The 21930-nt window shown below is 40.0% G+C and overlaps 1 protein-coding gene across 1 annotated transcript; it reads left to right on the forward strand.

The window, feature by feature from the left end:
• Positions 1 to 1679: 1679 nt before the first annotated feature.
• Positions 1680 to 20754, forward strand: myg1 (myg1 exonuclease). The gene is given in 8 exon segments (XM_022208237.2): positions 1680 to 2032; positions 3163 to 3275; positions 8319 to 8478; positions 9568 to 9717; positions 11672 to 11794; positions 12468 to 12649; positions 20169 to 20319; positions 20322 to 20754. Coding segments are annotated over 8 exon segments (1209 nt in total). The 5' UTR covers positions 1680 to 1744; the 3' UTR covers positions 20364 to 20754.
• The last annotated feature ends 1176 nt before the right edge of the window (positions 20755 to 21930 follow it).

The following is a 21930-nucleotide window of genomic DNA, read 5'->3' on the forward strand; positions in this document are numbered from 1 at the left end:
GAAGGTAATACCGCGAGAACGAGAGTTGGGAGTGAGCGCTGATCCCACCACAAGTCCAGCGCTGCACCTCAGGTCTGCCTTATTATTCCATTAATTCACAAGAAGATTAGTCAAACACAGATATTCAAGCTAACCCTAACCATTTCTAAACTAAATCCATCCATAACCTAAGTCTTATCTATTATTTATATGCTCATTGTGAGTATCTGTTATTGCTGTTGGGACAAAAACTGTATACCAATGCTATTAATCTGAGGAATAGTAATAAGTGTGCTTCAATGCTTATACACTGGCATACTTAACTAGAACATTCATAAAGACCACTGTTACCTGGGAGAGACTCTGAATTAGAACTTTAACCCAACAGAGAATGAGGGTCACTAAACAGGATATGGATTATAGATATTGGTCTAGAACATGTATTGATGCTTTGTTAATGTTATTAGCAACAACTGTAAGGGAAACAGAATCTTTCTGACAAGCATCCATGGTGATGTCAAGGAGATTCTTCACAGATTTGCTGTAAGAAATCAGCCAGTGAACACAATCAAATCCCTGAGTGGGCCAGCTAAGCCAAAGATTTGTACACTTTGAGATGATCTAGTAAGAAGAAATTTCCTGAATTCAGGCATGTAAAGCCCACCGCTAATTGCCAAAGAAGGTGCGCTGCATCTACAAAGTGAATAAAGGGTCTGAATCCTTTTTGTAAATGAGGGATTTCAGATTTGGAGTTTTAATAAAATCGCACAAAAAACATGAAAAAGTACTCAGCGAGCACAGTACTCTGCTAAGGCTGCTCAGTCATTGTATGATTTCCAATGGATGAGATGGATGTACAGTTACTGAATCACGTGACCTCAATATGTACCAGGTGGTGGAAATTGATGGGACTCGGTTACACCCCTACAATTTCATAATTTGTTCCTTGTGTCATTTCTGATGGATAAGTCTTGATAAGTCCACAGCGGTGGATTTGTAGTAGGATTGCAATCATGTGGTTATCAGCAGGCAGTTGACGTAGCATTCACTTACTGTCATAGCTACAGTGGCGCTGTGCCGTGATATAGAATCTTTAACAAATCCATGGATCCTGATTATAAGCCACATCACTGCCAGAATCTAATGAGGTGTTCCTTGTGTCATTTCTGACCTTTCCTCAAAATTCCTTTCAAATCTGTTAGTCTGTTTTTCAGTAATGTTACACACAGACAGACAGACAAATTAACAAAAGGACAAACGTATGTCTCGGCACCATCGGTGCTCGGACCCTAATAATAATATGTGTTATGTGACTCTGAAAGTCCACTCAGACTTCATTTTGAATAGATTTGTAGATCTGCTTGTATACAGGTTATTGATTCTTCTTTAAATTGTTCCGCATTGTGTACTGTAGAAAGATGTTTATGCTATATTGTACTGTAGAGAGATGTTTCTGCTACATTGCACTGTAGAAATGTTATCAGCTGTTGGTTCCTCTGTCTACAGCGTCATCTGCTGTTAAAGAACTGTAATAAACACAAAAGGTTGTAAAATTATTATACTACAGGTCACTCCAGTTAATTCTATATCGTCACCAAAAGCACTAAGACTCATACAAAAATGCGTACAAACAAATAAACTGAAGACTAAAAATAAATAAATAAATAATCATAATAAAAACTTTACCCGGTGCACAAAACCGGCGCACCACATCCGGTCCGGCTGCCAAACCTGTCCGCCACTGGCGCGTCTCGTGTGAGTTTGAATGTGGCATTTACGTGCATGTGTGACTGGATTGAAATTAACTGCAAACGCATTTTCATCAGCCCCAAGCAAACTTGAAAGCATTTTACGACGGTTAAATTCGCGGGCTGACTGCTGCCGTTTACTGTGTGTGGACGTAACTCGCACAGGACCGAGATACATGTCAACCGAACCCAAGAGGATCCGCACCGACAACATGACCGTTAAAAAGATCGGAACCCACAACGGCACCTTCCACTGCGACGAGGTCCTGGCCTGTTTCTTCCTCCGCCAGTTACCTGAGTACACGGTAGGTGCAACCTGCTGCTGAAGGAGACGTGTTGAGGAGTATTTTTGTTCATGTCAGTGTTTAATTACAATCTACTCTCTTAGCACCTTCTAAACTTGTAAATCTGTAAATAAAAACCACACAGTCAGTGTAACATAATACCTTCACTCTGCATTCGCTAATCTAGAGGGAAATATTTCCTTTATTCTTCTGTTATGGCTCCAGTGTCATGCTGTAACACACCAAATGGGGGTGCTGCTGTATAAGTAGATGGGTCTCTCAAAGAGGTGAAATATAGCATTTAAAGTATATTTACAAGTGTACGTTTTAGAGGGAAATTCCAATAGCAGAAGGTCAGTCAGACAGTCATAGTAACCTTTTAACTCGATGCTACATTTCCTTTTAGAGATGTAGTACCTTTTAAATGATCAAATGTCTAAATAACGTGACAAATCACTGTTGATGCAGCCAAAATTATGGAAGGATTTAAAGAGATTAATCAGTTTGTAATGCATCTAATTTTCGACAAAAGTGTAGCTCCGTAATAACTTTATTTAATGATACTAATATATGTCTTGACATTGTAAATTTTCTGTGTAATCAGTTACTGTCTACACTTGTAAGCATGCAGTCAGTGATTTGCAGCATTGTCCCACAATGGCCTTATAATATAATAAACAGATGGGCAAACTCTGTATCGACTCTGTGGTTGATCTGTGACTTTATTCACAAATTTAAGCTGCTGCCCATAAGTATGCATCTATTCCAATGTTATACGAGTCTGTACAAGGTTAATTACTAATGTAAATTCAGCATCAGATGGGTCCACATATTCATGATGAGGTAAGAAACAGATATAAAAATTTATTATTAATCACACAATAATGATGTAATTGCATAAGTACATTTATGTGTCTTTTTCTGGTTGTAAATGGCTGAAACAGAATGGCCCATAATTAAAGATTGGTGCTCAAACCAGCCTACACGTCTTAACTTATGCCACACACACTCGTGTTATAATTAACGGTCTTGGAATATAGAATACATATAATGCACATGATGCATTTGGATCATTAGTATATGTGGTAATTTGTCAGTCCCCCCCCCCCCCCCCGATATGTTATCTACAACTCTTTGTGCTCATTGCACAGGATGCTGAGATCATCAGGACCAGGGACCCGGCACAGCTGGCAGAATGCGACATTGTTGTCGACGTGGGAGGAGAGTTTGACCCAAAGAGGCACCGCTATGACCATCATCAGAGGTGCAGTTCTGGCAGTAAGCTGCTGCAAAGCGAATGTGTTAATTACATTTTGGATTTCAACAGATGTTTAGAACTCTGTGAACTAAGATTAGGGAATATGAAAGTCTCTGTTATTCATCAGCTGTCATGATAATCTTATTGTGGGTTCATTTTAATATGGTGAATCAATATTAAATTAATACTTCAGAGCAGCCGCTAAGTTGAATTTATCATTGAGTAATTATGTGAAGTGTTTGTCCTCAAAGTGATAGATCAAGTTTAGTTTTAAATTATCAACAAGTGCAGTGTGGTGGAAGAACTCGATGTTCTGTTTATTTTTTTGTTTTTTTTTTACATAAACATATATTGTAAATGAGTTTCCTTATAATCGTATTGTCTGTTTTTCCTCAAATCACCAAACATTAGTATGAAAGTATGTGTTTTTAATCATGGAAAAACAAACCAAACATTGTAAATATGTCACATTTTAAGGTATCATAGGTGAAGGACACAAGCATAGCTGATATTATTAATATTATTCATTCCATTAAGATCTGACAGTGTGCCATGTCTTTGAGCCAGCCACCATAGCGAATCTTATGTATTACACCTGAGGTTTCTTTGCTTTAACATAATCATAATGCACTTAGAAAAGGAGCAGTGTCTTTTTTTTATCTTGAGAGAATATCATTATAGATATTTTCATTACCCCGGGCCCAAGGATGACAAAGTAAATTTCCCCTGTGGCGTCTGTTCTCACATCCATCAAGCACCCAGATTGCATAAATCATAAAGGAACAGGGCTCCATGTTTTGTGTTAAATTTCCTGGCAAAGTTCCTTTCGAATGATTGCATTCAACCGACGTTTCATCACGTTGAGTAATCAGCCCATTCCAGGTGTCTTGACAGCTTAATGTCCTGATGATAATCAGAGATAGCTTTTATGACCACGGTGATAAAGATATGCCAGGGCTCTCTTCCTGGCAGGCGGTTAGTGATAATTAGTGCTCCTTCAATTGAACGCCCCCCTGCTGTTGGTTCACGAGGCACAGAGGCTGCCATGACACCGTCAGGGGCCACAGGAGAATGTGGCTGTCACTCACATGTGCAGATGGGGGCAAGATGGTTGTGATGGCAGGGCTGGATGTAAGTGGGCTGGGGTCTGGAGGAAGCTGGAGAGGGAGCTGGCAAGAACAGTCCTCATTTCAAGAACCAGTTCTCATTTCAATAGCACCTCTTTCAAAACGGTGACAGTGTGCAGATGAGGATGACAGCAAGATCAGTGCATCATAGTTCAAATCTGAAATAAATAAATAAATTATTGTTTATTTGCTCTCTTGTTGAAAGTGAGATGAGAAGATGGATATCACTGTTATGTCTGTCTGTTGAATGAGATGGTCACAAGATGTAACTGAGCTACAGAGGTCCTGGTGGGCTGATGTTGTTACCTTTGAATGGAGCTAGCTTGACTGGTGCCCCCTGTTTTAGTTACGCTATGCTAAACTAAGCTAAGTGGCCACCGACTGGAACAGACAAGAGAGTGACAGCAATCTTCAAAATCATCGCAAGAAAGCAAACAAGCATATTTCCCACAAAGTTTAACTGTTCCTTTCAAAGACAGATAAACGATAACTTACCTGTCCTTGACCTGGATCTTTGCTTTTTATTTTCATGCAAACTTTGAAATAGCAAAAAACAGACTGTGTGATTAAAAATAACTGTCCCAATAACTTGAAGCATAAGGACAGAAAAAAAATCCCGAAGGACAACTTCTAATGTGATAAGCTGTTACAGATATGGAAAACTTTTATCTTAGTTTCTTAAGCAGAGAAGAAAATGATTACAAGAAGTGGAGGCAGGAAAAACATTCTCCAAATACTGACTGAAGGCAATAAAGCACACCAGATTAGATCTGGCAGGGATTAAGACTGTGGTTGCTCACATTCCAACTGCACTCACTGCTCCCTCTAAGCAAAAAAAATGAAAAATATAAACATTTTTCAACAATGACAAATGTGGTCTGCATTTTGCCTCCCCTCATCACCAGTGCAGTTAAACAGTTAAAACTTTTCACACATCTTTTCATGGTAACATAGTTTAAAAAGTTGCTCACAGGAGAATCTGTGGACTCTGCAGGGCTCTACTTCCACTGTATTCACTAAAAATCTGTAATGAATTATGATGCTGCCACAGTTCATTCAGTTAATTTGGGAAGTTTTCTTTCAATGATCAGCATATAATCTACATATTATTTAGAGAAGCATCACGTTTTTTTTAAAGTTTGCTGGAATAAAACATGAGCATACAATAAATGTGTAAGTGAATCTTCGTTCAAAAAATAGGATTCAGAATCTTATATCACTATTGTACAGCACTGGCAGTCGTTTGGGTGCTCGTTTAAAGTTTAACAAATGTGAAACTTTAAACAAGAAAAGCACTCCTAAAGCACAGTACTCTGCCAAGGCTGTTTATTCTCACATATGGCATTGTCACAAATGCAGCATTTTTTTATTTTTATTTTTTTTAGAAATGCAGCATCTGTTTTAATAGTTAATGATGATTAGAAATCACAGCAACGTAGATTGTGGCCATTTAATATACATGTGCCCAGGCATGTGTGTGTTATGTACGGATACCAAATCACTTGAACTAAATATGTAGTGAGCGGCAGGAATTGATGGGACTCAGGAACACCCCCAAAATTTACTCAACTGTTCCTTGTGTCATTTCCGACAGATAAGTCCAGATAAGTCTGCAGCAGTCGATTTGTAGTAGGATCGCAAGCATGTGATCATCAGCAGACAGGTTACGCATTGTTCACTTGTTGTCATAGTTACAGTGACACCATGCTGCTGTCTCACAATGATACAGAAATCTTTAACAAATCCATGGATCCAGATTATAAGCCGCATCACTGCCAACATCTAATCACTTGGTCCTTGTGTCATTTCTGACTTTCAGTGAAATTTTCATCCAAATTCGTTAGTCTGTTTTTGAGTGATGTTGCTAACAGACAGACAGACAGACCAATGCAGATCGTCGCATAACTCCACCACGTTGGATCGTTAGGGTTAGATCTGAATGAATTAATCTGCCAGCTGTCTCAAAGGAGGCCATGAGTAGCCAGAGAGAGTAACCGCTTAAACCGAACACTTTTTTCTTGTGTGGAAATTCTTTTTGTACATTCAATTAAAAAAATATGACACATAAAACAAATCTTTACAGATTCAAAATTGCTTTGTGGTTCAGTCACTGACAAGCATGAGGAGGACTAAAACGGCGTCATCGAATGAAATAAATGCAAAGCAAGGTCCTTGTAAGAGGATTGTATTGAACTTGAATAGCCACAGACTTTGGTCTTTTTTGTCACACTATTTTTAAAATTGGAAAACTTGGGGTCAGCGAGATCAACAGTTACTGGCCAGTAGTATTTCTTGTTATACATTTACATACATAATTATGCAGACACAGCAAATATTCAATACAGCCGTTTCCTCTAATAATTTAGCGTGATTAGCAACATTACATGGTGCAGCTGGTGCAGTATGAGAATCAAAGTACATCATATGTTTGCTATCTTGTCACAAAGCTTAATTTGTGCTTAAATAATTCCTTTTCCTTTAGCTGTTTTACTGGTGCTTCTATGGGGTAAATGCTCTAACTACACTATCTTTCATTTCACACAAACGCTTTGATGACTTCTCTTTGCGAAGCTTTTTTTTTTAAAAAGTCATCCTCTGTTTTTAGTCTGTTATTTTCCTCTCGATCATTCACTCCCGTCTCCTGATTATCAGCATAGAAATGCCCCAGCTTGGCCAATTAGCCCTTTAATGGCTGTGATTACCCCCTGCTTCCCTAGCATGTCACTCATTCATTTGACGGTAGGTTTTCCGCTGTGCTGCAGCCCAAGCATCCTAATTAAGCCTGAATTAAATGACCAGCAGTGGCTCGGTTCTGGAGCCCACCCATCTCAGCACGTGTCTGAGCAGAGACCTCCTCCAGCGGCTGCGTGTGCTCACACTTAGAGACATGCTGGAGCAAGAATGTATTTATGGACCTGCCATTATTGATATCCGATACACGGCCAGTAATGTAGAGCTTATAGCTAGATGCAGCATTTTATTGAAAAGGTCAGTTATCGGAAAAACTGTGAATAATGTGTTTTTGAGCGCAACACTAATGTTTAATCGCCCGGCCTTGCCTTTAAGATGGAGTGTTAGATATCGTCAGCCCATAGACCCTGCAGTATTTTCTACTTTTGAGCAATAAAACAAGCTGTTTTCCATTTGCCATTATCATATTTCCCACTCTGTCTGATCGAGACTCCATAGATTTTAATTTTATTGTGATATAAAACAGAGAAAGGCAGCAAATCATCCAAATTGAAAATGTTGGCATTTTTGATTAAAATTTTCTCGAAAATCATTCATGATTTGATTACCGATATATTTCTAGATTACATTTCAGTTGATGGGTTTAAATGTAATTACATACTAATGGATTTTAGCGTTATTGTATCATAAATGATTTCTTTTATCGGTACGTTATAAACTGTCTCAAAATATGAAAAAATGGATTTCATCCCAAGTAAAGAGCTAGGTTCAAACAAACTATTTATTTAATGCTCTATTAATAGACAATTAAAAGTGAATAATCATGCCTTTGCTAAAAATGCCAAAATATCACTGACTGTAGCTTCTATAATGATGTGATTTGCTGCCTTTCTCTGTGTAATAATAATAAACAGTATCTTGTTGTTTTTTTTAAATACCCAAGAATACACATTTGAAGTTGCCACTTGAGCACGCTTTTCTTACATCATATTAAACTATGAATAAAATAATTTGGAAAATACTAGATCATTTAATATTGAATGCTATAGCTTTATTTTAGTCATAGATAAAGCACATATGGGGATTAAGGACAGTGCATTTGTTTCAAAGCATCCTACAAATGTTTTTTTAAACCATCTTCTCCCTCTTGCTCCACAGAACATTGTCTTGGTGTTGAGGCCTGTAAAGATGCTGTTGCACTGAGCTAACGGATTGTCTTCCTTCTGCGCAGGACTTTCACAGAGACCTTCCACAGCCTGTGTCCAGAGAAGCCGTGGGTGACCAAGCTCAGCTCTGCCGGCCTGGTCTACCTGCACTTTGGTCGTCGACTGCTGACCCAGCTGACGCAACTCAAGGAGGGTGATGGGCAGCTGGAGGTTCTCTATGACAAGGTGAGAAGAGAGAGATGACAGATTTATAGAGGGCAGTGGATTACTGCTGATTGTGCTTTATTCACAAAACAAAGTGTTTTCCACTGGCCCATTTGCATAAAAAACATTGCCTCAGCTGGTGGTTTTATTGTCAAGTTGGAAAACAGACAGAAGTCTATTAAGTGGGCAAGCTTGTCTGTTACAAATTAAATTTCAGTGGAAAATAAAGGACATTTGCCACTTACATATGCAAAATTAGGGCCAAAAGAATCATTATGTGGTTTAAAAACAGAAAGCATGCAGTTACTATCTGCAGGGAATGCAGAGTGTTTAGTATTTAATGTTTAGTGTCTGTTGGCAGTAGAGTGTGACTAGATATAAACCGAGTGAGACAGGAATGTGACAAAGTTCTTCGGTAAGACTTAAACAGAGTTTAATCTAGTGCACTTTAAACAGCTCGGCCGACAGCAGACCTTGGCACACAGTGCTTTTGATGGCCAGCCACATTAATCCAGTCAAATCTTAGGTCACCATAATAATTAGCAATATTAACTCATATTATCATCGGCCTTTTGATGTGTCAGTTTGTTTTAAACCCCAAACTAATCCTTTTACTCATGGCTGGGGCTTTATTTATTTTAAGATGTTGCGTGTCTTGTCCTCTGCCAGTTCAGACAAACTAAACCTCTATTTTTGCCCCAAAGCTTAGTTCCACTTGTAAGCCACTTGTAAAATGTCATCTCTTTGGTGATTGACCTTTGGATGTACAGAAAAGTTTGCTCTTCTGCGCTGCGTATCTACTTCTCCGTGCCTCCTCCACTCCTTATTTTGGAGTTTTGCAAGTGAACTATAAAATAACATCTCTCCTCCAGTTTCATTTCGGTGTGATGGCTGAACCCTGCTCACTTCAGCCTTTAGTAACTGCCCACACACTGTGACCAAATCCGTTTTAATCATGATATTGTTACCCCCTCACATTTGTCTCCAGTTAAAGTCTGTGTTTGCTTCGCCATCTTTACATTTAAAATTAGTATAAACACTGAGCAGCTGATTCTTTTGTCAATAAAAAATCATAACCTCTACTGACACGTGTCTCTTTATTGCTTGCAGCTGTATGAGAACTTTGTGGAGGAGGTGGATGCTGTTGACAATGGAATCTCACAGTGTGAAGGAGAGGCCCGTTACACCGTCTCTACCACGCTGAGCGCACGTGTCGGGCACCTCAATCCACGCTGGAACAGCAAGAGTCAAGATACTGAGGTGAGCGCATGTGAGCGTGAATGTACTGCAGGCACACAGATGCGGGTCTGTATCTGCGATAGAAGATTATTAAAAGTAGTGTTATGTATTTATTTATTATTATAAATGTGTTTCATCAGTGCCTATACCTCTGCAGTATGACTCGTGGACAGTTTCATGAGGCTGTACATGAAAAACTCTGTCTTCTAAATTCAAATAAACACATGAAACACCACATGACAGCGCCATCCAGACAACTTTCAGTCTCTGTAGTTATCAGTGAAGCCACCATTCTTTCCTGGCACCCAGAGTCCTCCCAGGCTGAAAACACGAGCCACATCCTGCTCTTCTCTGTGCCCTAATCAGAACAGATTATACACTTAGCTTCCAAGGAGGGTGTTTTTTTGTACCTGATTTATTTGTGGATCCCTAGGACTCACTTAATGCGAGACATAACATGCCGAAGTGGGAGCACTTCAACGAACAACTGTTTTTAACTTTGATTAGACTGTGGATTCATTTTCTAATTAGTCTTTTGGTCAAATGAAATTCATTAATTATCTGTACCCACTTCATCCCATAGGCCAGTTGTCCCAAATGCACACACACACACACACATATATATATTAGTTGCTGATTCATTTTCTGACCACTTATCACTTATTGTTTCAGCCTACTGCCTATTTCCATCATTGTCTTGCATACAAAATAAACACCCTACATAATAAGAGAAAATCTGTGAAAACTAAGACAAAACTATACCTCCTTCTAGAAATGCTGAAATACAGCAAAACATTTATGAAACTGATGACTTAACGAACCTTTCTGGTTGATGAATAACCCCTCACTTTGCACCAGGTTCTTTCCTGGACTGCCTGAAGCTGCTTCTGTTTGTAATATCTTGATGTTTAGTAGAAGGCTGTTCCGCAGTGGGTCTCCTGTATAATTTAATTATAATCACACACAGTGAGCAACCTGTTGTGAAGCAAATACACAAAATGTGGTAGAGTGTTATGGTCAACATGACCGATATAATGCAAAGCAATCGATGTTCAGCGATCATTTTAGAGTAGAAGCAACAGAGGCTCACAAAATTACCTAATGTGACTTTTCCGTCTCTTTAGTGCAGGACAGGAATGCCTGTAGGGACACACACAGACTCTCTTCAGATACCAGCAGCCTGGCTTTGCATATATGTTGACCATGCCAACAGTTTTTTCTTATTTCTTCCTCCCATCTCTCGGCCTTTCTCAGGGGACTCGCTGGCCTATTTGTTTTTTTCACATTCCAGCTCACATGATTATAATTCTTGTCCTTGCACTTGCTTCCAATTTTCCCACTAACTCACGCTGCAGGAAAGCCATCTCTGCAATAGGAAAGGGAGAATTGAAAAATGTTTGGTAGACAACTTTATGGTACACTGACCCGGTGAACTCTCAACAGTGGCTGTTTTTGCCGGGCCACGGCAGCCCCCTCAATCAGACAAATTAGACTTCTGCATGACATGCTGAGCTCGCCTGCGTCTACATGTGCTGGTGCCCATATCTGTGTCGGGATTTCATTCTCATGCTCTCTTTGGATTTTGCTCGCGTGAGAATGTGTCAGTGAGTGAAGTCGGACTGGGGGTTTGTGCCGAATATGACAGGAAACTGATGAAGCAGGGCTGTAAGGATCAGTTGGGAGATTGTTAGACAAGACTTTCTCACCCCCATTTTTATCTGGCACACAAGCCTCACAAGCATTTGACATCAAACTGTATTGGAATTCAGCGATGGTGTCGTGGTGACGAAAGATGCGAATGATCAAAAGGACTTTAAAGCGCGAGGCAGGCTTGTAAAGTTCATCGAGTTCTTTTTATTTTTTATTTCTGGTATGAAAGTGACATCTAAAGTCAGAGTGTGATGCAGTTTAACTGGCACATTCTATCACTGTATTTGACTGTAGCAGTTTTTATGCATTTACATCTTCTCTCCAGGAGGGCTTCAGACAGGCTCTGAAGATGGTTGGCGAGGAGTTCCTCGACCGTCTGGATTTCTACAAGTCTTCCTGGCTGCCGGCTCGAACGGTTGTGGAAGAAGCTGTTAAGCAGAGACATCAGGTACAGGACTGTGTGCAGTTCTATTTTTTGTGCAGTTTATCAGCAGCTGCAGGTTTCTCACTTCTGTCATGTTTTGTCCTTTGTAAGAGTTGAATAAAGTTGAATGTCTAAACTGTGCTTTTTATTATTTTACTATTTTATTTTGTTATTTTTACTATAAAGTATTCATATACTGCTACAACAGAAACAAACGCCGAACATCACAGTTGAACGTCTCTAAGAGGTGGAGGCTTCTTGCAGATATCCCTGTTCCTTGCTCTTGATGAACTGGAAGATGCAGTTATTGTTGAAGTCATTTAGGAGAAAATCAGAATGGTGGATTTTTTTTTTTAGTGTTAGGCAGTTGTTTTTATTTTGGAATAATCTGTATTGGAATTGAAAAAGATTGGGTTTTTGTTTAGCGTTTCAGTTTAGATTCTGTGTGTCACCATTCCGGGAATGATAAAAGTTGTTCATGTTGCCACTGAGATTTCATTCCAGTTGTAAGTTCTGCCGTCAATGCCAAAAACCAAAGACTTTTGCTCTGGCTCTGTATTTTAGCTCCTGTGAGACTAGGGTTGTTTGATTATTCTTTTCTCTTGTTTTCCAAGAAATCTCAAATTACAGTTTTCCACTTTCTATGTCTGCACCTTAGCAACGCCACACACTTTACTGGTTTTCTTCTCGTTTCCAGATAGATCCCAGCGGGGAGGTGCTGCTGTTCTCCCAGGGTGGGTGTCCCTGGAAGGAGCACTTGTTTGCTCTGGAGAAAGACCTCCAAGTGGAGATGCCCATCAAGTTTATCCTTTACCCAGACCAGAATGGACAGTGGAGGATCCAGTGTGTCCCTGTTGGCCTCAACACCTTCCAGAACAGGTTTTGTTTTGTTTTTTTCCCCAAAAAAAATGTAGCTCAAATTTGTCTTTAGGTACAATTTAATTGAAGGTCATTTAAATGCCATTGCTGCTCTGAGAGGTGCAGATGGTGATCGTGCATGTGGAGGGAGCACCTTGCATGAGTTACCTCAGCAGAAATGAAACGTGCAGTTATCGTAAGGGTGTTGTGACACCGAATCGCAGACAGGATCCTATTAAACATCGGTGGAAAACACAGTGACAGACTGTGACACTGTCAGATTTTGAATTGCATTGAGTGGAATCGGGGTGTAACTTTCATGCTTATTGGACCATTCGACAACTACTCACTGATCGTTCATGCGATACCTGGAGAGAGAGCAATTCCTTCAAGGATAGATATACTTGTTTGTAGGATGAAGACAATACTTTAGCCTAGGCAGGGGTATTGTTCTCATATCGCTCTCTAAGGAGCTGAAACGATGTAAACACACGTCAGCACAGACACCTGAGCCCTTTTTTCCATGCACACTTCTCTCGCTCAGGTGTTTCTTTCTCGTGGTTCTAATGTTAATTACACCCAGTGCTTCAACTACACAAACATACAGTACATGCGGGTTTGACAATTTGACAGATGTTTTTATTTACAGCCACTTACTTGCGTTTGCCAGGATTGTTATGAATATTAATGAATGTGAGATTCATACACTATTGAACTACAGAGTCCCTTTCATTCAATATCCATAGTAAACCATTGTCTGCTCGCTTGTTTATTGGAATATGAATTGATATAGGCCACTCAGAAATCTGATTCAATCTATAAACAGCAGCATTGAAGAAGTTAGAGGTTACATATGCAAATGTGCAAAAAGAGTCACCTGTTTATCCTGGTGTCCTTACTTTAACAGTATCCTGTTTCTGTGAGGCTGTAGACATTTAGCTCACAGTTGCAATGCCAAAAATGCAGATATTTATGATGTTTACATGTTAGTCTGGTGATTCAGCCTGCTAACACTTGCTAATTAACAGAAAACACTGTTAGCTGAGGCTAACCTTTGTGTTTTCTGTAACTTCATTTGGAAAATGTCCTTCATCTGTCATTTGTTTTTGTGTTGTCCTTCACTTCATGATATGTTCATTTATTTTATCCTCTTGTGTGTCTGGCCTTTCCTTGCCTTGTGCATCATTTCCTGCTGCTTTTGTTATGGAGCATTTCTTCATATTTTTAGCAACAATGAGGTCTTGAACCCTCCAGCCTAACACCTCAGTGGAAGGTGGCTCATCCATGCTCGTTAAAGCACATTATCGTTCTTGTCTTGTCACTCGGTGCTTAATGACAGCGATGACAACAAGTCGACCCTTTTTGTGACTGCATCCGATGATTACCTATTGCCTCTGTTCCCTACCTGAGAAGGGGAATTGTTTACCCAGGGAGCCTCTTGCAGTACGACCCATAATGCTGCTCCAATAATGTCAGCATCACTGCTGGAGTTGGTGTGTTGTTTGTCTGCTGCCCTAAATCACAGAATGTAGCACACGTTATCAAGTTATGGCCAGTAAAAACATTTTCGAGGCTCACTCTAAATCTTCTATAGAGATTCTCATCCTTGTGGCAGCAGTTTTAGTGTCATGTTTAATATCTGTGTAATCAAGAAAACACATTTCAAGGTTGCTCTTTCTCCAAAGATACGGACAGAGGAGTAGCTGCAGAAAACCTTGTCGTACACATCATTTTTCCAGCATTGATGTTGCTTCTCTATTTTTCCATGCTGAGTTTGGTACTCCTTCTCCAAGTTGTTCCATTTGATACTGATCTCTGCTTTTAAAAGTGGCAGCACCATGTACACCTTGGCCTTAATGGCTGAGGTGGCAGAGCGTCGGTGATGATGTGTGCTTTTCAAAGCTGTAAGGATCCCTCTAGGGATGAGTTCCTGCATCTTAATACCCAGATTTGTTTAGCTCAAAAGCTCTATGTCTTTTCAGATGTTGTATTTTTACAGCAAAAATCAGAGCAGAGCTGACAGAGAGGCAGATTATGTTAGTTAATTAAAGATGACTCTTTAAAAGCTAAAATGAAAAGTTTGTTGTTTGTTACCTCCGCCAGGAGGTTATGTAATCACCGGAGTTTGTTTGTCTGTCTGTGTGTGTGTGTGTGTGTGTCTGTTTGTCTGTTAACAGCATAACTCAAAAAGTCATGGACGGATTTTCACCAAATTTTTACAGGATGTCCGGAAGAGCACAAGTAACCATCGATTCGATTTTGGAGGTGATCCGGATCACCGTCTGGATCCAGGATTTTTTGAAGGTCGAAGGACAATTGTAAAATTTGGTGAAAATCCGTCCATGACTTTTGAGTTATGCTGTTAACAGACAAACAGACACACACACAGACAGACAAACAGATGGCCTGGTGGAGGTATGCGCTCTCTGAGTGCTTTTCTAGTTTAATGTGCTTTCTGCAGTCGGTGTCTGTGTTGTTTATGAGTGGAAAGATGTGTCACTCTGCATACTACTGTACAACCACAAGTGGATTTTTAGGTTGCAAGTCCATGCTGTCAACTTTAACTAGGCTCCCACTAAAATCTGTGATGCTCAGCGAGCAAAAGGTAGATAAACATTTTTCATTTGTAGTTATTTTTGCCTTTATTGCTTTTAAATGTTTGGAGGTAAACCTAATAGCACAATGAGATTAAGCATTCAGGCTCAATGAGAGGGTTTAGCCGCAATTTGTAAGAGAGAAAGCAGATGATACTCTAGGAAATGAGGAGGGAAAAGTCACCAGTGTTTCGTATGTATCAGCTAATGAAGTGAATGAGACTCAGTTATGGGTTTGTATGTCCATGTGCTCACAGTAAGAAGCTTGAATCATAGCATATAAATATACACAGTATTTAGCCGTCATCTTCCATCACACTGACGTCACACCACCACTGTCTGACTCATTCCACTCACTCGTACACATAATTAAATTAGAATCTGCAATATAGTTTTTACATGATACGTTCAGCAATAGTTCAAGACCATTAAGTTGTGTTGCAAGTGAGGAACATTAAATCCTATCTTATGGTTTGACATCTTCAGGCTTATTAGTTGTTTTTTTCGCCCTGGAGCAAAAATAAGAACTCTGATTTTTGTTGGAGAATAATTATTATAGTATTTTTTCCTTCTATTATTTATCCCACTGTCTTCATTTTAGGGAACTGTTTTCATCCATGTCAAATCCAGATTAACCCAGATGAAATGCACAGGAAATATGATGGATTTATCCTTAACGAATGCCAGAGATGGGGGAGGTAATTTTGAATTACAACTGTGAGAAATTATGACATTGTCTGTATAATTTCCACTCCCAGCAAAAGAATGAATGCAGTGTAATCTATAATCAAATGTAAGTGAACCTAAGTCTCCTTTTTAATGCTTGAAATTTAAAGTAACATTTGACAAAAAATTGCACCAAAATAATAAAAAGCTTAATTTAGACATTTTTTACTCGATGTTTCCCGTCCTGTATAGACCACAGAGATGAGCTTCACAATAAAAACCAACCCGAGTTTTGCATGTTTTTTGAGCAGAATTAGTCAGTGTTGGCTTTACGTTGGCAGCAGCTAATGCCAGTCTGATATAGCATGAAATAAAATCCTAAACAGCAGAGCCCATATCAGACAATGAAAACTACATCCCAGAGAGAGCCTGGTGTAAACACAGTGAATGGCTTTTGCTTAATAACATGCATCGTTATTTAGAAGTATGATCAAAAATTTAAGGTAAAACATAAGAACTCTAAATCTAACAGGCTCTTTCTGGTTCTCCACATGTTTATTTCTGTCTGCTTTGTACATATAGAATCTGTTGTCTTTCTTCTCTGGAAAACAAGTCCTTCCTTTGTTCTCCCTGAGATGTTTTCCCTTTATGTTTTGATTTTTTTTTTTTTACTGTGGGATTGATCTCAGATTTACCTCCATGCTAGAACTGAGACTTCACTGTCACAGCATACGGTCGCTGTCCTCCTGTCCACCGCGTTCTTTAAATGTCTTGTTATCGTTGACTGTATGTGCCCTTGTGCTTTTATTCTGGGTTTGACAGGTCTCATTATTGATACACTGTGGGTTGCTGGAGAGCAGTAGGGGATCTCCTGAGCACATCGTGCCCACAGACACAGGAAGGGGGTGGAATAGCTTTTTGATTCACTCCCGGTCTGACCAGTGGGTGCTCTGTCAGATGCCTTCTATTTTCACCTTATTCCATAAGCTCCTGGCTCTCCCATTAGTGTTTTTTTTTTTTGCTTCTCTGTCTCTCTTGCTCTCCTTCCTCTGCTAAGTTTTTCTGTCTCTGTCCTGTAATCAACCCCTTCTATTTCATCACTTCTCCCCTGTCTTCCTCTCTTCCCATTAATCCTATATCTTCCTCTTCCTCTCCCCTCACCGTCTCACCGTCTCACACCTTCTGCCCCTCTGCTACACTTTCAGTTGTTGTTTTTTTTTCCCATTCTGCCACTGATTCTCATCAGGCGGCAGCACTTTCAACTAAAAAGGCAGGCACCTGTTTATAGGCGTGGAGCACTTCAAAGATTTCATTTAATGCCAGCATGCTGGTTGTTGTGGAGCTACATGAGAACAATGGCTTGTGAGATGGATAGAAAAACATAGCTCCAGATGGCTCTTTCTCTGGGTGGCCTGTTTCCTCCCAGTAGGCTTGTGCCGACTCTGCAAAAGGGGTGTTATCGCCTGTGTCCCTGCTACTGCACCTGGGCAGAAAAAGGTCTATTTTTATCAGCATCACATTGCTAAGGAAATGTGAGCTAGGGGGAAGGAAGAGAGGAGTGGAAACAGCCCGTCTTTGGAGGTGTACTGTGTAGGTTAACGCTGTAGGTTGACAGCAGCATGAGCTGAACCAAAAATGTATACGTCTCCATCAGGAAGGGCCCACTGGCTGCTGTCACAGCTTGTATCGGGGCTGTGACTGATGATTGTTTTCTGATTAGCTTATCTTTTTTTTTTCTTTCCCCTCTTCATCTGATTATTTTGATTAAGAGTTTGGCAAAAAGAAAGCAGAAAACAATCACAGATGTCTCCCACAATTACCTATCACCAGATTCACATGGCCCATAAGTAGCATCACAGCAAAAGAAACACATTTTCACGAATAAGAAACTGTAGTTAGACATTTGAGTATGCATAATGATTCAAATTATCTGTCCACCATCAGTATAGTAGCTGATTTTTTTTCTATCAACTGATGAATCCGTTATATTTCAGGATTGAAATTACATCATAGGCTGAAGGAGGATATGAAGCTGTCTTGTTTCTGGCATCAGCAGTGAACAAATGAGAAATGTGGTGAGGAAGTGATGAACTGAAAATAATTCCATGTAATTTCCCCTCAAAAGCAGCAAGATTATGCTTGTTTTTCTCTTCTCTTCCTCTTGTGGAATCGGTTCGCTAAATTACCAGCATGGCCCATGTTGAAAAGGGAAAAAAAATATGTGAAGTGTGTGAAATCTGTAGCTCAGAAATAGTGCCCAAGACTTCAGAGCTGCAGGAGGATTCAACACCTCTGCACAGATTCAAGTGGCTTTTGTTATTGTCTTGGAGAGGAAAGCTCACAAAGAAGGTTCAAGCTCCTTATAATATCACTAAATACATGCAGGGTCTTTTTTTTTTGTCTCGAAGATCTCCTGCCTATAATACCCACTCAGAAGTTGCTTTTTCTTTTTTTTTTTAACGAGGCACTAATTCCTGCATTAGAAAAGCTGAAGGGGGAGGAGGGTCTTCTAATTGTGGTTTTATTTTTAGACCGGTCATCTTGAGAATGAGAGCTTCCTGGCCTGTCATAAGAACAGCAGTTATCCCCCTCCTACTCCTTCCCTCATTACCAGCCCTGTTGACCTTTCCTCGTAGCTTGTTTTCCAGCCATACTGTGCAGCTATCGATTGGTTGATTCTTTAACAGGGATTATAGGTTTGTCATGCTCCCAGGTTGCCCTGTGGCAGTCTTAATAGCAATAAGATTGCGTAGATTTGAGATAATAGCAGGGAGAATAATGACAAGTTCCAATGAACATGTGCATGAAAACCATTTGACATTATGGTTCACTTTTGCAAAATGACTGATGGCTCGCTGTCTCATCACTCAGGATATTGCAGTAAAGGATGCTGTACAGAATGGCAGTTAATATTCAAAGGGAAAGCAGAATCTCTGAGCTATAGACCCTTCAAAATTGAGAACAAGAGAAAACACTTTGTTCACTTCAAACTGCAACGTGTATGACAAACGTGTCACTTTATTTCTGACAAGTTCAACTGTTCACTTCCATAATTCATCAAGCATGTGACAGAGAAAGTGGAGCCTGAGGTTGGCGTGACATTTACGGTGAAATCTGAAGCTTTTTAGTGGATTTAGGCTGTTTTAAAGGCATTTAAAGTCTATTTCGGAAACAGCAGGGGGTGAAAGGTTGGCAATGAAATGCTGACTCAGTATTAAATCAGAATGAAACATTGCTAAATTCAGCAATACTCTGAGGAGAACAGAGGTCTAACATAATGGAGATAAAACCCCTTCAAGGCAAGAATGACACACACATGCACACACTCAAGATAACTGGTAATGTGTCTTAAATGATCTGCCAGGCTGTGGACGGACCTGTGTGCTACATGCTGTAGGTGGTAAATGAGCTACTCTACATTTTTATGAATTTTCATCCTCTGTATGCTCTATCCAGAGACACTTTGTCGGGGTCAGCTTGTAAACCCTTGCAGAGCCAATCATTCCCTCTCTTTCTAAGATTGCCTGTTGACTGGGCTGCTACAGAGTGGCTCTTTATCCATTGTACCGATGCATGATTTTCCACATTACTGGAGAAGAATAAAGCTGATTTTTATGGGCCTATTTGCTCAGACTGATTGTAGTGCTGCTATGTGCACTGAGTGCTGCACTTTCCCTTTTGAAGGCAGCGTCTTTACCTCATGTCCTTTCATTGAAATCTGAAAAAAGGCAATAATCAAATCATTTGTGCAGAGCTGTGCAGAAGAAATAATTGTTTTCACATTTATAAATTCTTTATTTTCTTGATGATGCAACTAAACTTTTTTTTTTTCATTATTTGTCATTCTTTTTTCTCCAATCAATTAAACAGGACTAATATTGGATACAGTTTCCTGAAGCCCAAAGTGATCCCTTCATATTGCTTGTTTACTCTGTCTACTAGTGCGTAATCCAAAGTTATTGAGTTCAGAAACATATTAGACAAAGAAAAGAAGCAAATGCCCACATTTGGAAATCGAGGCTAAGCAAATGTTTGGTGTTTTTTTTTTTTTTTTTACATGAAAATAGACTCTTGACAGACTATTTGTGTGTTTTCATTGTTATTTCATTTTCATTATTCCTGTGTCCAGAATTGTTTTTTTTAAAAGGGCTGTTTTTCTGTGCACACTGACATCTACAGCACAGTGTGTTTTGCAAAAGCAATGTGTCGACAGGAAATGAGCAGCTGACCGCGTAGCGTCTCTCTGTAAGCCAACTTGCCCTTCTGTGCTCCTGTCCCAGGCTGTCCCTGCTGGAGGAGTGGCGTGGTGTGCGAGATGAAGCGCTGTCAGAGCTCAGCGGGATTAAGGACTGCATCTTCGTCCATGCTAGCGGCTTTATTGGCGGGAACAAGACCCAGGAAAGGATCCTGGAGATGGCCCGCAGGACCCTGCCCAGGCCGCCGTCCACCAGCCCCCTGCTAACGGCAGCAGCTGACTGGTTGGAGAGGATAGCAAATAGCACATGATGTTTTCTGACCCAGTGTTTAGAGAGAATAGCAAGAATTAAAATTTTTGTGTCGACGGTTATGCAGCTCATGTTCCATCCAGGGCTGATGTTGTTTAGTTCTGTGGTGCCAGAGTAGGGGATGATATGGAAATGGAAGCCAAATAACATTAGATCAGCTCCTAAATATCTTCATGCCTCAAAAGACTCACTCTGGATCATAATGTTGACTCATGCTATTCTTTTCTTCTCTACCTGTTCTCATAAATGCGTATCTATCATGGTTTTCAATTCAGTAAAAGATCATTTGGATTACGTTCTGGTCTTTTGTAAGCATTTCAGTATTGGGTTAAATCCAGCAATAAACAGACTGTTTTCCCTATTCTGCTCTCATCTCATGGTTTTCACTCTCAGCCAAGCTAATATGCTGCCGTCTGATCGACCAACTCCGACATCTTCAAAGCCTGTGAATACCACAGCCTTACCTTTCAAGGGTTGATTTATATAGACACCTGGACAGTGGTTCCGCCTTTCATTTCCAGCACACTGACATCAGCTGTAGCACTACAAAGAGATACAGAGGCTACTTCCGCTGGCTCCAAGATCAAAGCGTCAATAATGAGGCCTGATTAATTCTGAGAAATTAAATTTCCAGACGCTACAAAGAGGTGCTCCTTGTGGCAGCCGGTGTCGTGACAAGGTTACCGGCACTGGGACGAGCTATACAGTCAATTTCCCTGTAATAAAGTCAGGGGATGTGCCTTGAATTTTCTCATTAACACTCCAGATTTTCTTTCCCCCCAGCTCTACCTGTTGCTCCTCCCTTATTGCATCCTCCATGAGGCTGACCTTCTGTTGCTCTTGCTCTACATAACATTTTGCTGTAATTTCATTGCTGTGCATTTTTTTTCCATCAGTGAGGATGTCATTGTAGAAATGCCACTGCAGCGAGGGGAAAAAAATAGAATTCATGTGTTGCTACTTACAGCTGTTAGTGTCGCTCTAATTAATTTCTTTTTCCCCATTTGTAATTCATTGTGCTCAGTGGTGCAGACTGGTAATTCTTAAGCAACGAGGTCCTTTAACCAGTTTTTTTAGTCATTGTTTTGCTTCAGTTTTTCTCTTATTTGAAAGAGAGAAGAGTAAATACTGCTTGGAAATACAAATGCCTGTAAGTCAAGGAGTTTACACAGATAATACACCATCGTAGCAATAAAGCTCACAGTGTAGCATCTAATCTATATTTGGTCTTAAGTTTCAACTGCTGAAGTATTGTTTTCCTTTAGCTGAGAGTGCACTGGCTATTTTTAATGGCTCTGGAAAGGTACTCTTCGTCTTGCATCGCCTTTTCCACACTACCTTTGTCTCAGTTGCACACACACGCACACACATTTTAGTGTTATTACTCTGCTCTCTATTGTGCTGGACTTGAGCCAAGGTCCCAATCCAATCTACACACATTTGTGACAGCATTTTACAGTCACATGGTTCATATTGTAATCTCTGTCAACTATAATGCTGCATTGTGTTGGGAGATGTGGCAAATAACCCTTTTTTC

This window comes from Acanthochromis polyacanthus, chromosome 5 (assembly GCF_021347895.1).
Source record: "Acanthochromis polyacanthus isolate Apoly-LR-REF ecotype Palm Island chromosome 5, KAUST_Apoly_ChrSc, whole genome shotgun sequence".
In the NCBI taxonomy this organism is placed as follows: Eukaryota; Metazoa; Chordata; class Actinopteri; family Pomacentridae; genus Acanthochromis; species Acanthochromis polyacanthus.